General features: G+C 45.2%; 1 protein-coding gene across 6 annotated transcripts in view; it reads right to left on the reverse strand.

The window, feature by feature from the left end:
* The window catches only part of CFAP221 (cilia and flagella associated protein 221), a 104,739-nt gene extending 97,229 nt beyond the window's left edge, over positions 1 to 7,510 (reverse strand). Inside the window, exons 1-3 of one of the 6 annotated variants that reach the window (XM_043576577.1) lie at positions 7,181 to 7,510; positions 5,473 to 5,658; positions 1,730 to 1,830 (exon numbers count right to left, since the gene is read on the reverse strand). In XM_043576577.1, coding sequence (XP_043432512.1) covers positions 1,730 to 1,830; positions 5,473 to 5,611 — 240 coding nt within the window. In that variant the 5' untranslated portion in view covers positions 5,612 to 5,658; positions 7,181 to 7,510. Of the gene's footprint in view, positions 1 to 1,729; positions 1,831 to 5,472; positions 5,659 to 7,086 lie in introns of those variants that run through there. The other 5 variants (XM_043576576.1, XM_043576573.1, XM_043576574.1 and 2 more) reach the window with 5 other exon arrangements.
* Between the last annotated feature and the right edge of the window lie 11,226 nt (positions 7,511 to 18,736).

Below are 18,736 nucleotides of genomic sequence, written 5' to 3' on the forward strand. Positions count from 1 at the left end.
GTGAATTGTTTATTCATTAATTATTATAAACAGCGAGGAACTCGAAAGATAATTATTTTAATTGTACCCTACCACCGTTGAGGCAGCAAACCTAATATCAGGAAAAGTAAGCTTCAAAATCAATTATTAACCTGGGTCTTTGATGCTGTGTTCTAAGAAATGTGTCCTCATTAGTTGGGGTGGGGGGGGGATTTCCTATTCACCATTCTAAATTCTAACCCTTTTTCCGAGGGGAAACACTTGGCACCTAACATATTTCTCTCCGGATTCATTCTCTCTACCCACTTTGAGGCACGAGGACTCATGGAAATGGCGTTGTTTACTGGGGACTGCCTGATAGAAACCTGACTTCACTTCCTGACGGCTTGGCCATGTGTCAGCTTCTTCTCCTTGCCCTGAGCAATCCAACACAATACTTGGAGTTCTTTCTTAAAATGACCCACTCTGGGGTGCCTGGGTGGCGCAGTCGGTTAAGCGTCCGACTTCAGCCAGGTCACGATCTCGCGGTCCGTGAGTTCGAGCCCCGCGTCGGGCTGGGCTGATGGCTCAGAGCCTGGAGCCTGTTTCCGATTCTGTGTCTCCCTCTCTCTCTGCCCCTCCCCCGTTCATGCTCTGTCTCTCTCTGTCCCAAAAATAAATAAACGTTGAAAAAATATATAAATAAAATAAATAAAATAAATAAATAAATAAAATGACCCACTCTAAGACATGGCTTCTAAGAATGCATCACGTCTAAAAGTAGAGACTCTTGAGGCATCTGGTAACAGAGCCAGAGGGGGGAACATCGTGTACAAAGCCAGAGTCTCAGAGGGCCCATGTGAAGAGACCCCACCTCTGCCCCACTCCCAACACATGTGCAGATGCCATTGTGGCTCAGATCCAGAACCCTGTGGGAGTAGTTCTGAGATGTCCTGCTCCGTGTGACTTTAGGGGGTCGATGTGAGGTCATTGAGGTTGTAGAGGTGACTTAAATGTTCAGGTCCCTAGAAGCATAGAAGTTAGGGATGCTGTGGCCACCCAGAGCCCACCCCAGTTTGAACATGCCGTCGATGAAGGGCACCCACAAAGCTCTGTGGTGGACTGAAGTCCGTCCTTTCCACTGTCCCTTCTGGAGCCTGTCCAGTGGAGCTGACCCTTGCCACCAGACCCAGCTAGAATCTCTCTGGTCAGAATGGATGAATTAGGCATGGGCATCAGACCTGAACAGGTGGAACAGAACCCTCACCAGAGCCTCTTAGGAAGGGATGCCCCTTTCCCTGGTGGTGTAGGCTTGGAGCAAGCAGGCACTGGTTTAGAGGAAGGCAGCCGAAAAGTCAAAGTCGGTCTCTATCACTTCCTAGCTGTGTGTTCTTGAGCCAACTATTTAACCTCCTGGAATCCTGGTGTCCTTGTCTATAGACTGAGAGTAATAGTACAACCTCCACAGAGTGAGTGTAAGGACGAAATTGAATCATGAGAGGCACAGGGCACCCAGCTCCTAGCCCCTAAGAGCCAGTTAGCAATGACACCCATTCGAAAAGAATGCCGTGAGGAGCCTTTGGCGGGAGAAAGTAGCTTGTCCAAGGACACTGGTACAACTTTAAAATTTCTCATCCTGGAACCATCTTTCTGGCCCAATTGACATTCGTGCTTCTGCAGATTACGCTGCTCTTTAAATGAATAATATAGATGCAGAACATTCACGTCATGTCATTACTGTGATTAGTTATCCCACTTAAAAAATACCTACCAGAATCTGTTGGTGTTGTTCTTCTACTTGATAGCCTCCAAAATGCACTACGCCAGGTTTTGCCTGTATGACCTTATTATTCAGAAGTTTTGCATAAACCTCTATAAAAGCAATGTAAACAAGTACATCAGGAGATGGGACATAAAAGAAAATCTTAAATAAAAGAAGATCCTGCTAAGGTGGGCTCTCTTTAGGATATTTTAAGCCTATGAAAGTTTCAGACAGAAGATACAGATGTGAACCAGATTAATGATCTATTCCAAATGAACTGTACTGCTTCTCCCTATTTTTACACATTGTTTGGGAGATGTTATCATCACAATACAAATTCACATGTACCGTTGACCACTTAGTGAAATAATCTGCTCTTCACGTTTTGTGCAAGTCTTCAAAATAAAATGCGAGCTTGTAAAAAGCATGCGCCTTATCTTTGCTGCTCCGTATAACACCAAGATTACCTAGCATGCGATGAATATCCAAACACCAAGTGTTAGTTTTCTAATGTGTGTTTAACTGTTATTATTTCATTTCCTCTGGATAGAATTACAATGTGATAGAATAATTGTAAAGCTCTGAATAATTATCGCTCTGGACAGAAAAGTCTCCAACTGCTATTACTATAATGTGAATGTCTTGTCTTTTCTTTTCTTTTCTTTTCTTTTCTTTTCTTTTCTTTTCTTTTCTTTCAGTTTTGAGAACAAGGTTAAAACAGCTGATCTCTTTTACAAAAGGGTACAGGCTCAGTCCCTTAAGTGTCTAACTGTTGATTTGGGCTCAGGTCATGATCTCACAGTTTGTGAGTTCCAGCCCCACGTTGGGTTCTGCGCTGACAGTGTAGAGCCTGCTTGGGATTCCCTCTCTCTGCTCCTCCCCTGCTTGCTCTCTAGCTCTTTCTCAAAATAAATAAAAATTAAAAAAAAAAAAAAGTGTCACTGTTTCAAAGAAGACATCCAGATGGCCAACAGACACATGAAAACATACTCAACGTCACTCATCATCAGGGAAATACAAATCAAAACCACACAGATACCACCTCATGCTGGTCAGAGTGGCTAAAATTAACAACTCAGGAAACAACAGATGCTGGCGAGGATGTGGAGAAACGGGAACCCTCTTGCACTGTTGGTGGGAATGCAACCTGGTGCAGCCACTCTGGAAAACCGTGTGGAGGTTCCTCAAAAAAATTAAAAGTAGAACTACCCTATGACCCAGCAATAGCACTGCTAGGAATTTATCCAAAGGATACAGGAGTGCTGATGCATAGGGGTACATGTACCCCAATGTTTATAGCAGTACTTTCAACAATAGCCAAATTATGGAAAGGGCCTAAATGTCCATTAACTGATGAATGGATAAAGAAGATGTGGTTTACGTATGCAATGGAATACTACTTGGCAATGAGAAAGAATGAAATCTGGCCATTTGTAGCAACGTGGATGGAACTGGAGGGTATTATGCTAAGTGAAATAAGTCAGGCAGAGAAAGACAGATACCATATGTTTTCATTCCTATGTGGAACCTGAGAAACTTAACAGAAGACCACGGGGGAAGGGGAGGGGAAAAAAAGAATTACAGAGAGGGAGGGAGGCAAACCATAAGAGACTCTTAAATACAGAGAACAAACTGAGGGTTGATAGGGATGGGGGGGGAGGGGAAATGGGTGATGGGCATTGAGGAGGGCACTTGTTGGGACGAGCACTGGGTGTTGTATGTAAGCAATGAATCACGGGAATCTACTCCCGAAAACAAGCGCACACTGTATGCTCTGTATGTTGGCCAACTTGACAGTAAAATATATTAAAAAAAAAAAAAAAGCATCCAGGTCTACACAACTTTTCCCAGCTCTTCATTCAGGCAGGAACTGAGATGTGTAGGAGGCATTGGGAACCCACTACCCCATTGTCTCTGTGCCTTTAGCGCTGATGTCAGGCATTTGTTCGTAATCCTCACTCCAACCCTGCGCAGCAGGTACTATTTCCATTGTGCAGATGAAGGAGCTGAGACTCAACAAGATTAAGCAACTTGCCCACGGCTGGTAGTTGAAAATCAAGCCCAGGTCTGATTCCAGCTGCTAGACTGCCTCCTTCAATACGAATGCACCATCCAATTTCTCACCAACGGTGACTTTTCACCTTTGGCTATATCCACACCCTGTGAGCCACAGATCCCCCACCCCACTCCTTAGCCCAGTGTGATTCTTGTAAACATCCAGGGTGAGTGTGAAATGGTTGGTGTTCTTGCTCCTCACCAGGTGAGCTGAACACTGTCATCAGCTTTGGGCCAAAGTGAAGGGCTGGAACGGGGTAAGGATGGTCTTTCTGGGGATAGATGATCTCTGTCGGTTATCTGATCATTTTTTTAAGTACTCAAATGAACATTATTTGGTAATTTTTAAAAGATTTTATTTTTAAGTAATCTCTATACCCAAGGTGGGGCTCGAATTCACGACCCTGAGATCAAGATTCACACGCTCCTCTGAGTGAGCCAGCCAGGTGCCCCATTTGAAAAAAAATTTTTCAAGTTTATTTATTTATTTTTGAGAGAGAGAGAGAGAGCACACGCACATGAGCACGAGGGATGGGCAGGGAGAGAAGGGGAGAGAGGATCCCAGGCAGGCTCCACACTCACCTTGGAGCCCAACATGGGGCTTGATCTCCCAACTGACCATGAGATCATGGCCTGAGCTGAAATCAGGAGTCAGAAGCCTCACCGACTGAGCCACCCAGGCACCCCTATTTGGTAAATTTTTTAGATGCTGGATATTTTGCTTTTGTTTTTAGAGCCACAAACAGGTGTAAAATAGACATTGCTCTGCTAATATCCAGAAATAGTTGAGTATATTAATCTGCATTCAATAAGTTCTATGGTAATGAAAGAGCCACCCCAAATTACTGCATTTCCAGCATGTGTGATGGGCCTTGCAAGATGAATTGGAAGCCAGCTAGTGTGATGGTAGAGAGCTGGACATTGGGCTACAACGACTGAACACCACCTCCCCACTCAGCTGTGCCGCCTTGGGGAATTCGTTTGACCTCTCTGATTGTCAGCTTTCCCAACAGTAAAATGAAAACAGAACGCTGATGTTGTGCAGAATGAGTGAGAATAACGTAGGCCGAATGATTAGCCTTCTACATAATCACTAGAGGATCTACCAGGCTTTCCATGTACATGGAATGGGAGAGATGTGCACGGAAAAAAGCAAGGGGGTATTAAGTGCATGTGGTCTTGAAGGAGCAGGAGTAATGGTGTGGCTGCAGCTGGGGGTGAGAGGTACAGAGCATGGTAGGCCTGGGGGGCGAGGCCGAGTAGGCAAGTTCACATCCACGGCAGAGGAGGCCAAATGCCAAGGGAAAGAATCGCAGCTCTATTCCGTATGCAAGGGAACCGCTGAGAGCATCTGAGCAGAACAGGGGCAGGGACAGCTGTGATTCCACAAAGGAAACTGACGGGGTGTGAAGGTCGGAAGGAGGAGAGCACTACAATATCCTAGTGACCTGCTGAGGCAGTGGGGACAGATAGGTAAGATATTTGAGGAAGTGGGAGCAGCAGAACGTGGTGACTCATGTACACCACAAGGACCTATCACATGAGTGGATGGGCCTAAATAGAACCATTGTTCTTAATAATAAAACCTATTGTAAGCCTATAAGACAATATAGAGAGATCAGCACCAAAAATTTCTTTGTGCTTTCTGGACTTTGGATCCTCTGGGATCCAACTTACTTGATTAGATTCCAACTTACTTGATTCTAGAAGGTGATTAGGTACTGGAGTTCTTTTCTTAGGCTCCTCCACGAGGCTCCTCAAAAGGAGGGGGGATACGTTAGTGAATGGTTCTTTGGCACTGTTTAGTTCTCTGCTGGGGGTTTTCACCACTGCCATTTTATCATGAAAAATTGAGTCTCCTTTTTAGAGCCAAAGGTCACTTCCTGGGAAGAAAACAGTAGCAGTATGAGAAACCATGCACATTTTTTTTTTCTCTCAATCTTTAACAAACGTACCTCTGTGACTGTGCGGTTAACTGTGGCCCAGGCCCTCCCTGCCTCCCTGCCTTTGCTGGCCACTCCATTCCCACACAGGGCTGTCCCATTAATCTAGCGTCACATATCACACCCCAATCTCCTGCCGTCGCTCAAAACCCTTCGGTGGCCCTTAATTTTCAAGAGCTTTTCCCAAACTGTAGTCCTGAGATGCTTTGGACTCCTGAAGGGAAAAATAAAGGCACTCACAATCAACAAAATCAGAAAATGTTGAAGTAAATAGTTAAACAGGCCTCTTCTGAGATTTCTCCAAATCAGTTTCTTAGCTGCATGTGACCATGAAACCCTTTAACATTTGGAGACGCTATTTATAAGACACTGGCATTTTTAAGCCACCTTCCTGGGCCCCTCTCTGGCGTGAAAAGGAGACAGGGTAGCCAATAGGCCCCCTCCACCACCAGGGGGTGCATTCCTAGGGGCTCTGTCCCAGGACCTAGGATCCCAGTTCATGTTGACCCTTTGTCAGACTTGCGTTTCCTTAACATTCATTTTAAGTTCCACCCTCTTCATAAAGGCCACACTGACCCCAACACCCTTCAACATACTTTACAACTACTGCCTCTACTACTCATGAGGTATGAATGATTTATTGCCATGTACAAGCCTAGGCATCTTGGTATCTTCTACAGCTAAGTCTCTAAACTGGGGGTCCTTGGACAAGCAAGCTTGCGGGGGGGGGGGGGGGGGGGGGGGGGGCTGCTCTGTGATGCCTCTGAGACTGAATGTAAAATCCGGTCTGGATCTTTATGCGCTTGCTTTTTTTTTTTTTTTTTTTTTTTTTTTTTTTTTTTTTTTCTGGAGAAGACTCATAGCTTTAGATTCTCCCGAGTCCACAACAGCAAGCAAAATACAGTGACTATACTGAAGCAGGTGTTTACCAATCATTTTCTGAAAATTTCTCCTTTCCCCTTACCCCCAGCCCCAGCGTCTCTGAAGATTCCCTACTCCTCAGCACAGCCTCTACCTCACCTGCTTCGTTCCCTTTCATCCCTTCAACACCTGCCTCAAAGTTCACTTTCCAGCCCCCTCTCCTTGGGGCCCCTCAAATTCCCCGCCTGTACTTCAGGCAGGAACAATGCCTAAACCGTTTTCAGGAGAGCTCTCCTATTCCAGTTCACTCACTCCAGGGTGAACTTGTCTCTTTTCACACACCCCCATCCTTGGTCTCCTGGCCCCATCCTCTACCCGCAGGCCCTCTCATCCTAGCCAGATGCCTGCTCCCCCTCAGCGCCCCTTCACTCCATCTCCGGCTAGGGGTAGGGGTCGACCCCACCCCCATGCACTACCCACATCCTTACTTAACCCTTTAGGTCCGACCTCTCCTCTGCCCACCTGACCGCGGTTCAGGCAGCCTCAGCAGCTCAGCGGCGGCCAAGGGGGCACCCCTAGCCCCAGGTCCCAGGCCGCTCACACAGGAGGTGGTTCCGGGGCGGGATTCGGCCGGCGCCGGCGCCAGCCACCGTCGCCATGACAACTAGGACGCGCTCCCAGGGTCCGCGGCCGGACGCGACCAAACTCCCCAGGGACGTGGGGGCGGGGCGGATACGGGCAGCAGGCGCTCGAGCTCCGGAGGCCGCTGGGGACTTCTGGGGACTCGAAGCAGTCTGTGCGGCCTGGACAAGAGCAGAGAGAACGACTTAGGAGGTGCGAGGGCAATGGATTTCCGAAGGGGAATGGGAAAGTCATAAAAGTATAAAAAAGTATAAACTGGAATCCTGCGAGAGCAGATGGCGGAGAGAGAATGGCCCCCCAAGGGGCGGGGCCTCCTGAGCTCAGTGGGTGGAGCTTCCCGCCAGACATTCATTCACCCAATCACTTAATTCTTCAATATATTTTGTTTTCCGTTTTCTGTTATGGTAAATTTCAAACATATACGAAGGTAGGCAAATAGTATGATGAAGCTTCAACACCCATCTGTAACAATGATCAAATCACGGCCAGTCTTTGTTTCCTCTATACCTTCCCCCTATTCCCTGTATTCTTTTGCAAATCTCAGGCATCATTTCATCCATAAATATTTCAGAATATACCTCCAAAAGATAAAAAAATTCTTTAAAAAAAAAAAAGTACAACCACAATGCCAGTACCTTAATAAGTTACAGTGATTTAACATCTTCACTTACCCAATACCCAATAGTTCCACAAATGACTTACATGTCGTGTTTAGAGTTGCCAGTCTGAATCAGAATTCGAATAAAACCCACACGTTACAACAGACCGATATGTCTTTAGGTGTCTTTTAACCAACATGTTCTCCCTCCATTTCTTTTTGTTGTTGTTGCAACTTATTCACTGAAGAAACTGTTTGTGTTCTGATACTGGTATTTAGGAGTTATACACCATGAAGCTGGACCTGCCCCCCCAGACCTCCTGCCCTGTCTACTCACCCTGCCCACCCATGGACATTATTCCATACACAGACAGCTTGGGCTTCTCTCTTCCCAGGAGTTGTCCTTGTCTCGTTTTTTCATTATATGACTTGACACTTGCGTGATATTATTTATGGCTTCATGTCGATAAGAAATTATAGCAGGAATCCAATAAGAATACCTGCCTTTCCCACACCCACATCACTTGTTGTGCTCTATGTGGTCCCCGCCTCCCCCACGCACACTCACACTGGGAATATTTACTTTTCCCATCATCCTATTTTCCAATCCCTCCCCCACTGCCATCATCACTGGTTAAAAATCTGCCCATCTTTCAAGACTGGTGCTAGCGATGGTATATTTTCTACCCTCCTTGAAGCCCTCTGAACCAGAAGGACTGTTTCCTTCCTCCGGGTTCCCACACACTTTCTTCTATCATCTTTTTTGGCACTTATCTTTTTATATGTTGCACCTCTTATTACTTGTGTGTCTTAAACTGTGAAATTCTTATCAGGAGGGGACTGTGCCTTATCTTTGGATCTCCCACAGCCCTTGACACAGATCTTTGTTTATGGTGATTACCCAGTAACTGTTGCCCAAGTGGATGAAAAAAATCTATCTGCTTATACAGTAGGTTGTTTTAGTTCTTTCTGTTTTGTTGCCCCAACAAAGTTGTAGATTTTAGAACAAGTACTGTGTTTCCCACAGTCCCAGACCTTTCTACTCCAGCTTAAATCATCAAATGCTTGCTTCCATATACTTTTTAGTGGGTCTTGGGTAAGACCCATTAAAATCCTTAGTTTTTTTAATTTTTTATTTTATTTTATTTTTTAATGTTTATTTATTTTTGAGACAGAGAGACAGAGCATGAACGGGGGAGGGACAGAGAGAGAGGGAGACACAGAATCCGAAACAGGCTCCAGGCTCTGAGCAGTCAGCACAGAGCCCGACGAGGGGCTCGAACTCATGGACCTCGAGATCATGACCTGAGCCGAAGTCGGATGCTTAACCGACCAAGCCACCCAGGCGCCCCTAGTTTTTTTAATTTAAAAAATCCTTATTTTTTTTTCCTTAGGTAAATTTGGCAATGTCCCTATTTCATATGTAAAGATAGACACAAACATAGATATATAGATATCGATATCGATATAAGATGTAGGTTCTCTGCACAATTCACCAAAGTGCATATTATAGTGTAGTGGACACTTTGGTTGTGTACTCCCACCTTCCAGCTTTGATCAGGCTTCTCCCCAGTCCCTGATCCCCAGATCCCCACTTCCAGCAGTAGATGCTGGTTAGTCTATGCTGGTCATGGAAACTTCTGTCCTCTTGCCCACCACTGATTTACTGTTGAGTATGTAACCCAATTCTGGCCACAGAGACATTAGGAAAAGGCTTCCGGGAAACTTCTGGAAAATACATAAACAGATAATGTTTCATAAATACAGTATCTTTCTCTTTCTGGACATTGTAGTATCCAGAAGTGCTTCCTTGGAAATGCAGCAGCCATCAGAGGCCAGGAGGGGCCTGAGGGTGAAGGTGAAGCTGGTGAGAAGGATTAGCAGGGCAAGGAGACAGGAGGAAGATTCTGGACCTGCATGACATCATCTCACCTCTGCTTGTCTGGTGCCCGCATCCCATTATCTCCTTTCAACTGAAATCGTTCTGACATACAGTGATTTCTAGGCACTCACCACTCAAAGCGTGCACTTTAGCACAGGAACCTGTTGGAAATGCAGAATTTCAGGTCACCCAGACCTACTGAATCGGAACCTAAATATAAATAAGATCCCCCAGAGATTCACAGACACATTTTAAAGTTTGAGAATCACTAAACCAATGACCTACAATTACAGCTGTTTTCCACGATCAATTATTTAACCAATTCATTTGTGTATTTCACATTTATTTCACGGAGAGTTTGCGGTGAGCAGAATACAAAGGTATCCCAGCCTCTGCCAAACTAAGTCAATGAAATGAGTGTAATAAGACACAGAAGCTATAAACAATAAGCTTCAGAAGCACAGGGAACAGCTCATTTCCTTCCTTAAAACTCATCTGTGGCTTCATATTGTACGGAAAAGAAAATGCAAAACCCTTGACATAACTTTCAATGCTTGGCAGAACCTTACTTCTGGCCTTCTCTCTCCTCCTTCTCTCACCACACCCCACGGTGCATCCCCTGGTGTGCTGGGTTAAAGCTGGCTGAAAATTCTGACACTCCTCTCATGGAGAGGTGGGGGTCCCTGGGCCCTGCCCATGAATCTAGGTAGGTCTGTGACTGCTTTAACCTCCCAGTCCAAGCCTGCCTGAATTTGGGACTGCAACATTTGTAGGAAGTAATAAAATGGTGGTTGTTTCAAGCATGCAAGCTTTGGGATAGATATAGCTGCAGCGATAAATAACCCGAAACTCGGCCAGTTCCTACTCAGCCTAAGGATCCCTTCCTTAGAGGGGCGTTTCCTGGCTTCCTTTTCTAAATCAGGCCCTACCCCAACCCCACCACCCTCTCTCCCAGCACTGGGTGCTCTCCCTTCAATGCACTTACTGTAGCGTGTGATTGTAGACCAATGGGCTTACCTCTCTGATGTCTGTCTCCCTGATGTCTACCTCTTCTGAAGTCAGCTGATGGCCTGACTTGTTCACTACTGTATACTTATCACCTTGCACTCTGCCTGGCACATGGGAGGACCTCCAAAATATTTGTAGGATCAGGTCATTAATGAGTCATGCCAACAGAGATCTAAACTTCTACATACGTATACATATATTATATGTATATGTACATGCATATGTATATATTTTTGGAATATTTATATATTTGGAATACATATATATATATTTATATATATTTGGAATATGAATGATATACAGTTCAAAATACCCACATAATGCCTGGACTTCCTCACAACATGGCCACTGGATTCCAAGGACAAGTGTCCCAGGACAGAGCCAGGCATATGCTAGCCGTATGACCTTAACCTTGAAAGTTGCACAGTTCTACTTACACCTCATTCTACCCATTGAGGCCATTCTCAAAGACCCACTCTTTTATAAGAGGGAACATAGACTTGTAGGGGCCAAGGGCAGGCCACTCCAAGATGGGCCACTTTGTCAGGAAGATTATTTTGAATTAAAAAGCAATCATGGGGCCCCTAGGTGGCTCAGTCAGTTAAGCATCCTACTTCAGCTCAGGTCATGATCTCACAGTTCACAAGTTCGAGCCCCGGGTCTGGCTCTATGCTGACAGCTCGGAGCCTGGAGCCTGCTTTGGATTCTGTGTCTCCCTCTCTCTCTACCCCCCCCCCCCCGGCTCTCTCTGTCTCTCTCAAAAATAAATATACATTAAAACAAATTTTTTTAAGCAATCAAAGGGCACTTGGGTGGCTCAGAGGGTTAAGTGTCCTGCTCTGGATTTCAGCTCAGTTCATGATCTCACTATTCATGGGATCGAGCCCCGAGTTGGACTCTGCACTGGCAGCCCAGAACCTGCTTGGGATTCTCTCTCTCTCCCTCCTTCCCTCTCTCTGTTTCTCCCTCTGCCCTTCCCCTGCTCATGCACCATGTGCACTCTCTCTCTCAAAATAAATAAATAAACATTTAAAAACATCAACAAATAAAAAGAAATCAATACCCAGAAGATTCAGGAAAAGTTCTTTATCTCCCCCTCAGCTCCCTGAAAAGAATGTAGCCAAAGGAATTGCTCTAGGAAGGGAGCTATCACTAAACACAACTACCTTATACTATGAACTGAGTACGACAGACAGGGAGGGACCCAGCAAGGCCTGTTTGATCAAAGTTGTCTATGCCCCCCTGTTTCTGAGGAGCCCGGCAAATGTTTGTTTACAGCAAACATTTATTCTTTTTCATCTTCCTATGAATTTATTTTCTTCCCTTTGAAGTCCCAGACCCCTATCCCCTCCTCCTTAGTTCAGAATGACGTACATAACTTACTTTGCCTGTCTTGGGAATTTCTTGTCTGTCTGGATTCCCTGAATGTATGCCATTAAGTTTTATTTTCCCCTTTTAATCTGTCTCATGTCCATTTGATTCTTAGTCCAGCTAGTAGGACCTCAGCAGGCAGAGTAAATGCTTCCTCCCTAGCACACTCCACCTCTCAATAGAAAAGTGTCAATATCTTTGGGGTAATGGTGGGGTTGTCCGGAGCTCACAGCCAAGAAAGAATTCTTGAAGACATCTTTGGTGCAAAAAGATGATTTTATTAAAGCATGGGGACAGGACCCATGGGCAGAAAGAGCTGCACTGGGGTCATGACGAGTGACTAGTTATATACTATGAAGTTGGGGAGGTAAAGTCGAATGGGAGTCCTCCAGAGGGACTTTGATATGCTAAAGAGGAGAGGAGGAAGGGGCAAGAGAACCACCTGCAAACAGAGTCTGAACCACGCATTCATCCACCCTGAAGGACGCTCTGTCTTTGGATTCTCTGTCACATAAGCCAGCGCCCAGCCTTATTGCTACGTCAGGCAGTTTGAGTTGGTTTGTCCATTGTCTGCAGCCAAATGCATCTTAACTTGTATATCCAGACAATTTAATTGTACCGATTTTTTTTCAACCTCATACTGCTGAAAGATGGGTATTATTTGGCCCATTACGCAGATGAGGAAATTGAGGCCTGGAGGGTTAAAGTGACTGCCTGATAGCACATGGCTAATTGATGACTAAGTCAGGATTTGAATCCACGTTTGTTTGTTGCCAGCATTCTTTTCTGAATGCCAGGCCAAATTGCCTAATCAGGCCAAAATGTGGGGAGCCTCTGGGAGGTCAGGGCATACCTCATCATTTTTTGCTCCATCCGGAGAAGATAAGGCCTTGGGAACACTGGCAACATTGTCTTTCAGATTTGGTTTTATTTGCCCTTTTTTTATTTGATCTGTTTTAACTAATATATTTCATAGAAATATTTAAAAGGATGCTGACAGGGGTGCCTGGGTGGCTCAGTCGTTTAAGCATCCGACTTCGGCTCAGGTCGTGATCTCACAGTTCGTGAGTTCGAGCCCCACATTGGGCTCTGTGCCGACGGCTTGGATCCTGGAGACTGCTTTGGATTCTGTGTCTCCTTCTCTCTCTGCCCCTCCCCCACTTGTGCTCTGTCTCTATCAAAAATAAATAATAAAAATGAAAAAAAAGTTAATTAAAAAAAATAAATAAATAAAATAAAAGGATGCTGACAAATGGAGGCGGAAAATAAGCAAAGTAAAGGAAAAACTGCTTTCCTGAGAAAGCCAGCCCACATTTCCAGAGTGTAAACAGTGAGCCTGGACCATAAAAACCTCATTAAAATGTCAGTGTTATACCTTTGTACTTCAGCACTGAATGGGAAATCATGCTTGCCCCATTATTTATGGCTCATCAATAATACATTAGCTCGGCTCCAGAAAAGCTCACATTCAAGAGAGGACAGACCTCTTTGTTTGGTTTATTGAACAGCTGAAGGGGCAGAGCAAGTTCATGTCATCGGTGTGTTCATTTGGCGAAGCCCCCCGACCTCCAGGGACAGCCAGCTCCTCACTCCTTCACAATGTCCTCCTCATCCCCTACCCCTAGTCCCTTCTGCTCACATGTCACTTTCCCAGGGAGACTTCCTGAAGTGTATGCCAGGGGAAATTGTTACAAGTGACAGAAATGGATTAGTGACAGAATGGATTCAAAAGTAAAACAAAGGTTAAAAACATATCTACCTGTCTATCTTCTGTCAAGAGAGGCTTTAGTCACAGTCGCCTCTAGGTGCCAGAGGATGGGGTTAGGATTTTGTCTTTCTTTGTCTCTGGGTTCTCCACTCAATGTTGACTTCATTTCCAGCCCAAATGGCTTCATGATATGGGAGGGCCGCCATCTTGCTACTGGCTTGAGTATAATGCTAATGCCTAGGTTTGGTGGCACCACTCTTATTGGCCCAGCATCAGTCAAGAAGGTGAGGGAGTATGAAGCAAGCTGAAACCCTGCAAACCACCCCCTCCACCACCACCAACCAGGTGGGATATGTGTGACATGCCTCAGGCACTCCTAGCTATGGAAGAACAAGAGAAAAGAAAGAAAACAAATGGTTAACTGATAGAGATCACAGTCAGGAAGGACACTAGTCTCCAATTAGTTTACAAACGTCTTAGTAAATGACAAGAAAAAGGCAATCTTATCAATAGTCTAATCTCCAGAAACCTATAGGTTTCCTGGAGCCCCAACATCACCCCTCGATAGTGATGTGGGGAAAGAAGGCAAGAAGGAAATGGCAGAGAAAATTAAATTTCCTCATAACCTGCAGCCCGTTGACAAACACTGGAGGCAAATACAGAGTATAACATTTCTCCAGGAACCTTCTACCATGCTAATGTTAATGACCTCCTAGAGGGAAAACAACCTTAGCTTGACCATAGCAAGGCCTCAAGTAGCTTAGGAGTCCTCTTTAGCATCTCAAAGCCCTCTGGAGGCTTGCCAGTTGACTTTACCTCTCCAACTTCATAGTATATAACTATATAACCAGTGCAGGTCTTTCTGCCCATGGGTCCTATCCCTGTGCTTTAATAAAATCACCTTTTTGCACCAAAGAGGTCTCCAGAATTCTTTCTTGGTCGGCAGCTCCAAACCCCCATCACTCCAAAACCCCATCAATGAGCCCAACCCTGAAAGCAGTCATTGTGGTTAGTTGCTGGTGGTGCCTCTCCTCGCCGAGGTCTGGGTCAGATGCTCACCTCCGGGCTGCTGTTGATGGAAGTCCCACCCAAGCCACAAGGTCTGGGAGTAGGGGAGGGGAAGGGAGATCCTTATACCAGAAGAAGAGGGATTAGAGGCTGGCCAGATACAGCAGATGTCTGTTAGGTCGAACCTTATAAAATGATCGATATTCAAATATATTTTACGTGCAAGAATGGTGACTGATATGGCTCAGCCTCGTACATTAGCCCATGAGGCTTGGTTCGGTCTTTAGTACATGCTCCCACGGAATGTATCACAGTTCACAGTACCATCCACTGTACATTCTGGAGTTGCTCACTTCAGCTGACTGACTGGTTTGTGAACTGTGTGGTTATGCAGGCCTCTCAAGTCTTGACCACCAGCCTCCATCATCTTGCCAGCACCCCACCCCCCCACCCCAGGAGGGGTTGCAACTGAGTACCACAGGCTTTGTGTACAGGGTTGAGGTCGCCACACGGGCAATTTCCCCAGGCTTCTATCATTCTGGCACAGCCACCTGGAACAGAGGAGGAGCTCAATGAATATTCATCGAATGAATGTACTTAATTAGTTCTCCAACAAGTGTTTGTTGCTTTTGGAAAAATGCAAAAACAAAACAAAGCAAAACAACAAAACAAAACAAAACAAAACAAAACAAAACAAAACCAACCTAATTTCTTGTTGGAGAAGTAATTTAAAATAAAATCTCCAGCCAACCGGGTGAACCGTCTCCCCCAAATGAAGAAAAGAATGAATCAGTTTTATTGTTTAAAAAATTTTTTTAATGTTTGTTTATTTTTGAGAGACAGAGAGAGACAGAGTGTGAGCGAGGGAGGGGCAGAGAGAGAGAAAGACAGAGAACCTGAAGAGGCTCCAGGCCCTGAGCCGTCAGCACAGAGCCCTACGCGGGGCTCGAACTCACAAGCGGCAAGATCATGACCTGAGCCAAAGTCGGACGCTCAACCGACTGAGCCACCCAGGCCCCCCAATCAGTTTTATTGTTAAGCATTAGACCAGACTTTGATGCACGTTGCTGAGAATCCCCAAAACAGATGCCAAAGACAAATAAGAAATCTTACCGTTGTATGGAGCCCAGGCAGATACAATTCATTACACGCAAGTTAATTGTCTTTATCCAAAGGAAAAATAAAACTTCTCATATTTTTTTGACAAACAGGAAATTACAGCTTGGAGCCAAATGCCTGAGCCAACCTCCATGGTGACAGCCGGGGCACCATCATGCCTTGATGTCCACATTTCACGGAGATGTATCCACGGCCTTCAAGAAAGGCATTTCTGGGATGCAAAACTGGCAGTAGGTTTATTTCACTTTTAAAAAGATTTACATACATCTCGAAGAGATGGAGATTTCTAATTATAAGGTTTCTAAAGGAAATGCTAAGATATGGGAGAGGAGAAAAGATCTCTTCCGCTTGGGGCTCCAGGGAAGTTTCTAAATTTAATTTTTGGAGGATTGTATTGTAGGGGAGGGAAAAATCTTTTACCCCCTACCTTCCCAGGTTCAATGGCTGAAGCTTGCAAATCAATCTGATAAAAGACAGCGTAACAGGGGCAAAAGCAGATGAGCTGGAGTTTCACAAGGAAATGAGACTCAGGAAGGTGGCCAGATGATTGAAGTGTATATACCATTTTAGGCTAAACAAAGGAAAAGGGGGTTGGGGACTTCTGGGCTGGATGGGGGCGAGTTATGAGAAGGGGAGGGGAGCAAATGCATGGTAAATAGGGTTTGTCTTCTTATGTGGACAAGAGTCTTTTAGGTGCTAAGAGTTGTCTCGGGGATAGCTCTTTTCCCGGTCTGGAGACTTTTTTACAAATGTAAATTTCCTTTACAAATGTAAATTTCCTTTACAAAAAAGCATGTTTATACTTTATTATTAGGTAGTGGGAGGTGGGGTAAAGAGCTTTTCCTGTAGCTGCTAGTTGTCAATTGCTTTTGGCTCAAAATAACCCTTAGACTGAGACGCCTGGGTGGCTCAGTCATTTAAGCATGTGGTTCCTGAGGTCAAGCCCAGTGCTGGGCTGTGCACTGACAGTGTGGAGCTTGCTTGGGATTCTCTGCCTCTCTCTCTCTTTCTCAAACATAAATAAATAAACATTAAAAAAAAATTCTCACACATATTTCGGTGCCCTTCAGTTTTTACCCTTACATTCTGCCTCACTGGGGTGATAAGAATATCTGTATGAAATCAATGGAGAGCAAGTTAGTTACCCTAGAACCAAATGCAGGACGTTCCATCCCCAGGGTAACTTCTTTATTATTTTTTTTTATTTTTTTTTATTTTTTTTTTAATGTTTATTTATTTTTGAAAGAGACAGAGCTTGAGCGGGGGAGGGGCAGAGAGAGAAGGAGACACAGAATCGGAAGCAGGCTCCAGGCTCTGAACTGTCAGTGCAGAACTTGACACAGGGCTCGAACTCAGGAACTGTGAGATTATGACCTGAGCCGAAGTCGGACACTTACCCGGCTGAGCCAATCAGGTGCCCCAGGGTAACCTCTAATTACTGTTATGAGAACATGAACCTCCAGTGTTTGGGGTGGTCATGACTTACATGTGTATGCCCCACTCTACCTGCAGGGGTACTAGGAGAAAAGGGTTAGAATCGAGATATAGAAAGTCATCAGAATCAAAGAGAGGACCCCTCTCATGGGGGCTGTAATGAAGTTTAAAGGGTTTATAGCATGGTATTTCCCCACAGTCCCCATAATGGTATTTATGGTCTCACACACTCTTCCAGAATCTTCTCATTCCTCCATAAAGAGGTTGAGTCTGTGCTGTCTTCCCTTGAACCTGGGCACGCTTTTGTGGTTGTCTGGATGTCAAGAGTGAGCCCTCTTGCTCAACTAGACCGCAACGGTTATAACCAGAAATAGACAAGACCCCTTAACTCAGCTCTAACTAAAACCCATTGTCCTTATTCCTTATCACACTTTCTTGAGGCTTTGACAAAGACATTTTGCAATAACTGGAACATTCCAACCACCAGTCTAGAGCAACCGAATGCCTAGAAGACCACTCCACATATCCCTTTCCCCTCCTGTGATCTTGTGCTGAGCACATACTGACCCCCATCTCTCACACACAAGCCCCCATCTCTCTCTGTAAAACTCTAGTATCCATCTTTCGGGCTAAGAGGTTGGTTGTTAAGGCTTAAGCTTGCCACCTCCCCCTGCTGCTGGCACCCAAAATAAGCTTATTTTCCTTTCTCTTTCCAAGCCCTAGTCTCTGGAGTTATTGGCTTGTCTTGCCACGGGTTTATCTGAGTTTGTTCAGCAAAGGTGTTGGCCAACTCAGCCAGGAGCTGTGCTTTCCAGGCCCCTGGGGATCCCACTGGGACAACCAGCTGGTCCCAGCAGAACGGTGGGGCTCATTTGTTCCTTTCCTCAGTTAACAATTATGAAAATTGGTAACATGGACCATAGAAAGCCACAGCAGTAGCGCTGTGTGATTTCCAGGGCTCGCTCATCAATTACAACACAGTTTCCGCCTGCTCTTTCTTGGGATGCACACCTTTGGGATCCTGAGCCGCTACCTGAAGCTGCCTGTCCCTGAGACCACTCTGTGTGAAGAAAAAAAATCCAGAGTTTCAGTACCAGCAAGACTATCTCCCAAATGTGTAATCTTGAGCTACAGTCTCATCATATCTCAGTTTCTCCATCTGTTAAATGGGTATAACGATATTTCCAAGTGGGGTTGATGCGGTTTGAAGCGTTGGGGTTTGGAGCCAATGGCCAAGAAGGAATTGAGACATTTTTGGTTCAAAAAGGTGGTTTTATTTATTTTTTTTTATGTCTGTTTATTTTTGAAAGAGAGAGAGAGAGAAAGCATGAGCGGGGAGGGGCAAAGGGAGAGGGAGACACAGAATTCGAAGCAGGCTCCAGGTTCT

The sequence above is a fragment of the Prionailurus bengalensis genome, chromosome C1 (genome assembly GCF_016509475.1).
Source record: "Prionailurus bengalensis isolate Pbe53 chromosome C1, Fcat_Pben_1.1_paternal_pri, whole genome shotgun sequence".
NCBI classification, from domain to species: domain Eukaryota; kingdom Metazoa; phylum Chordata; class Mammalia; order Carnivora; family Felidae; genus Prionailurus; species Prionailurus bengalensis.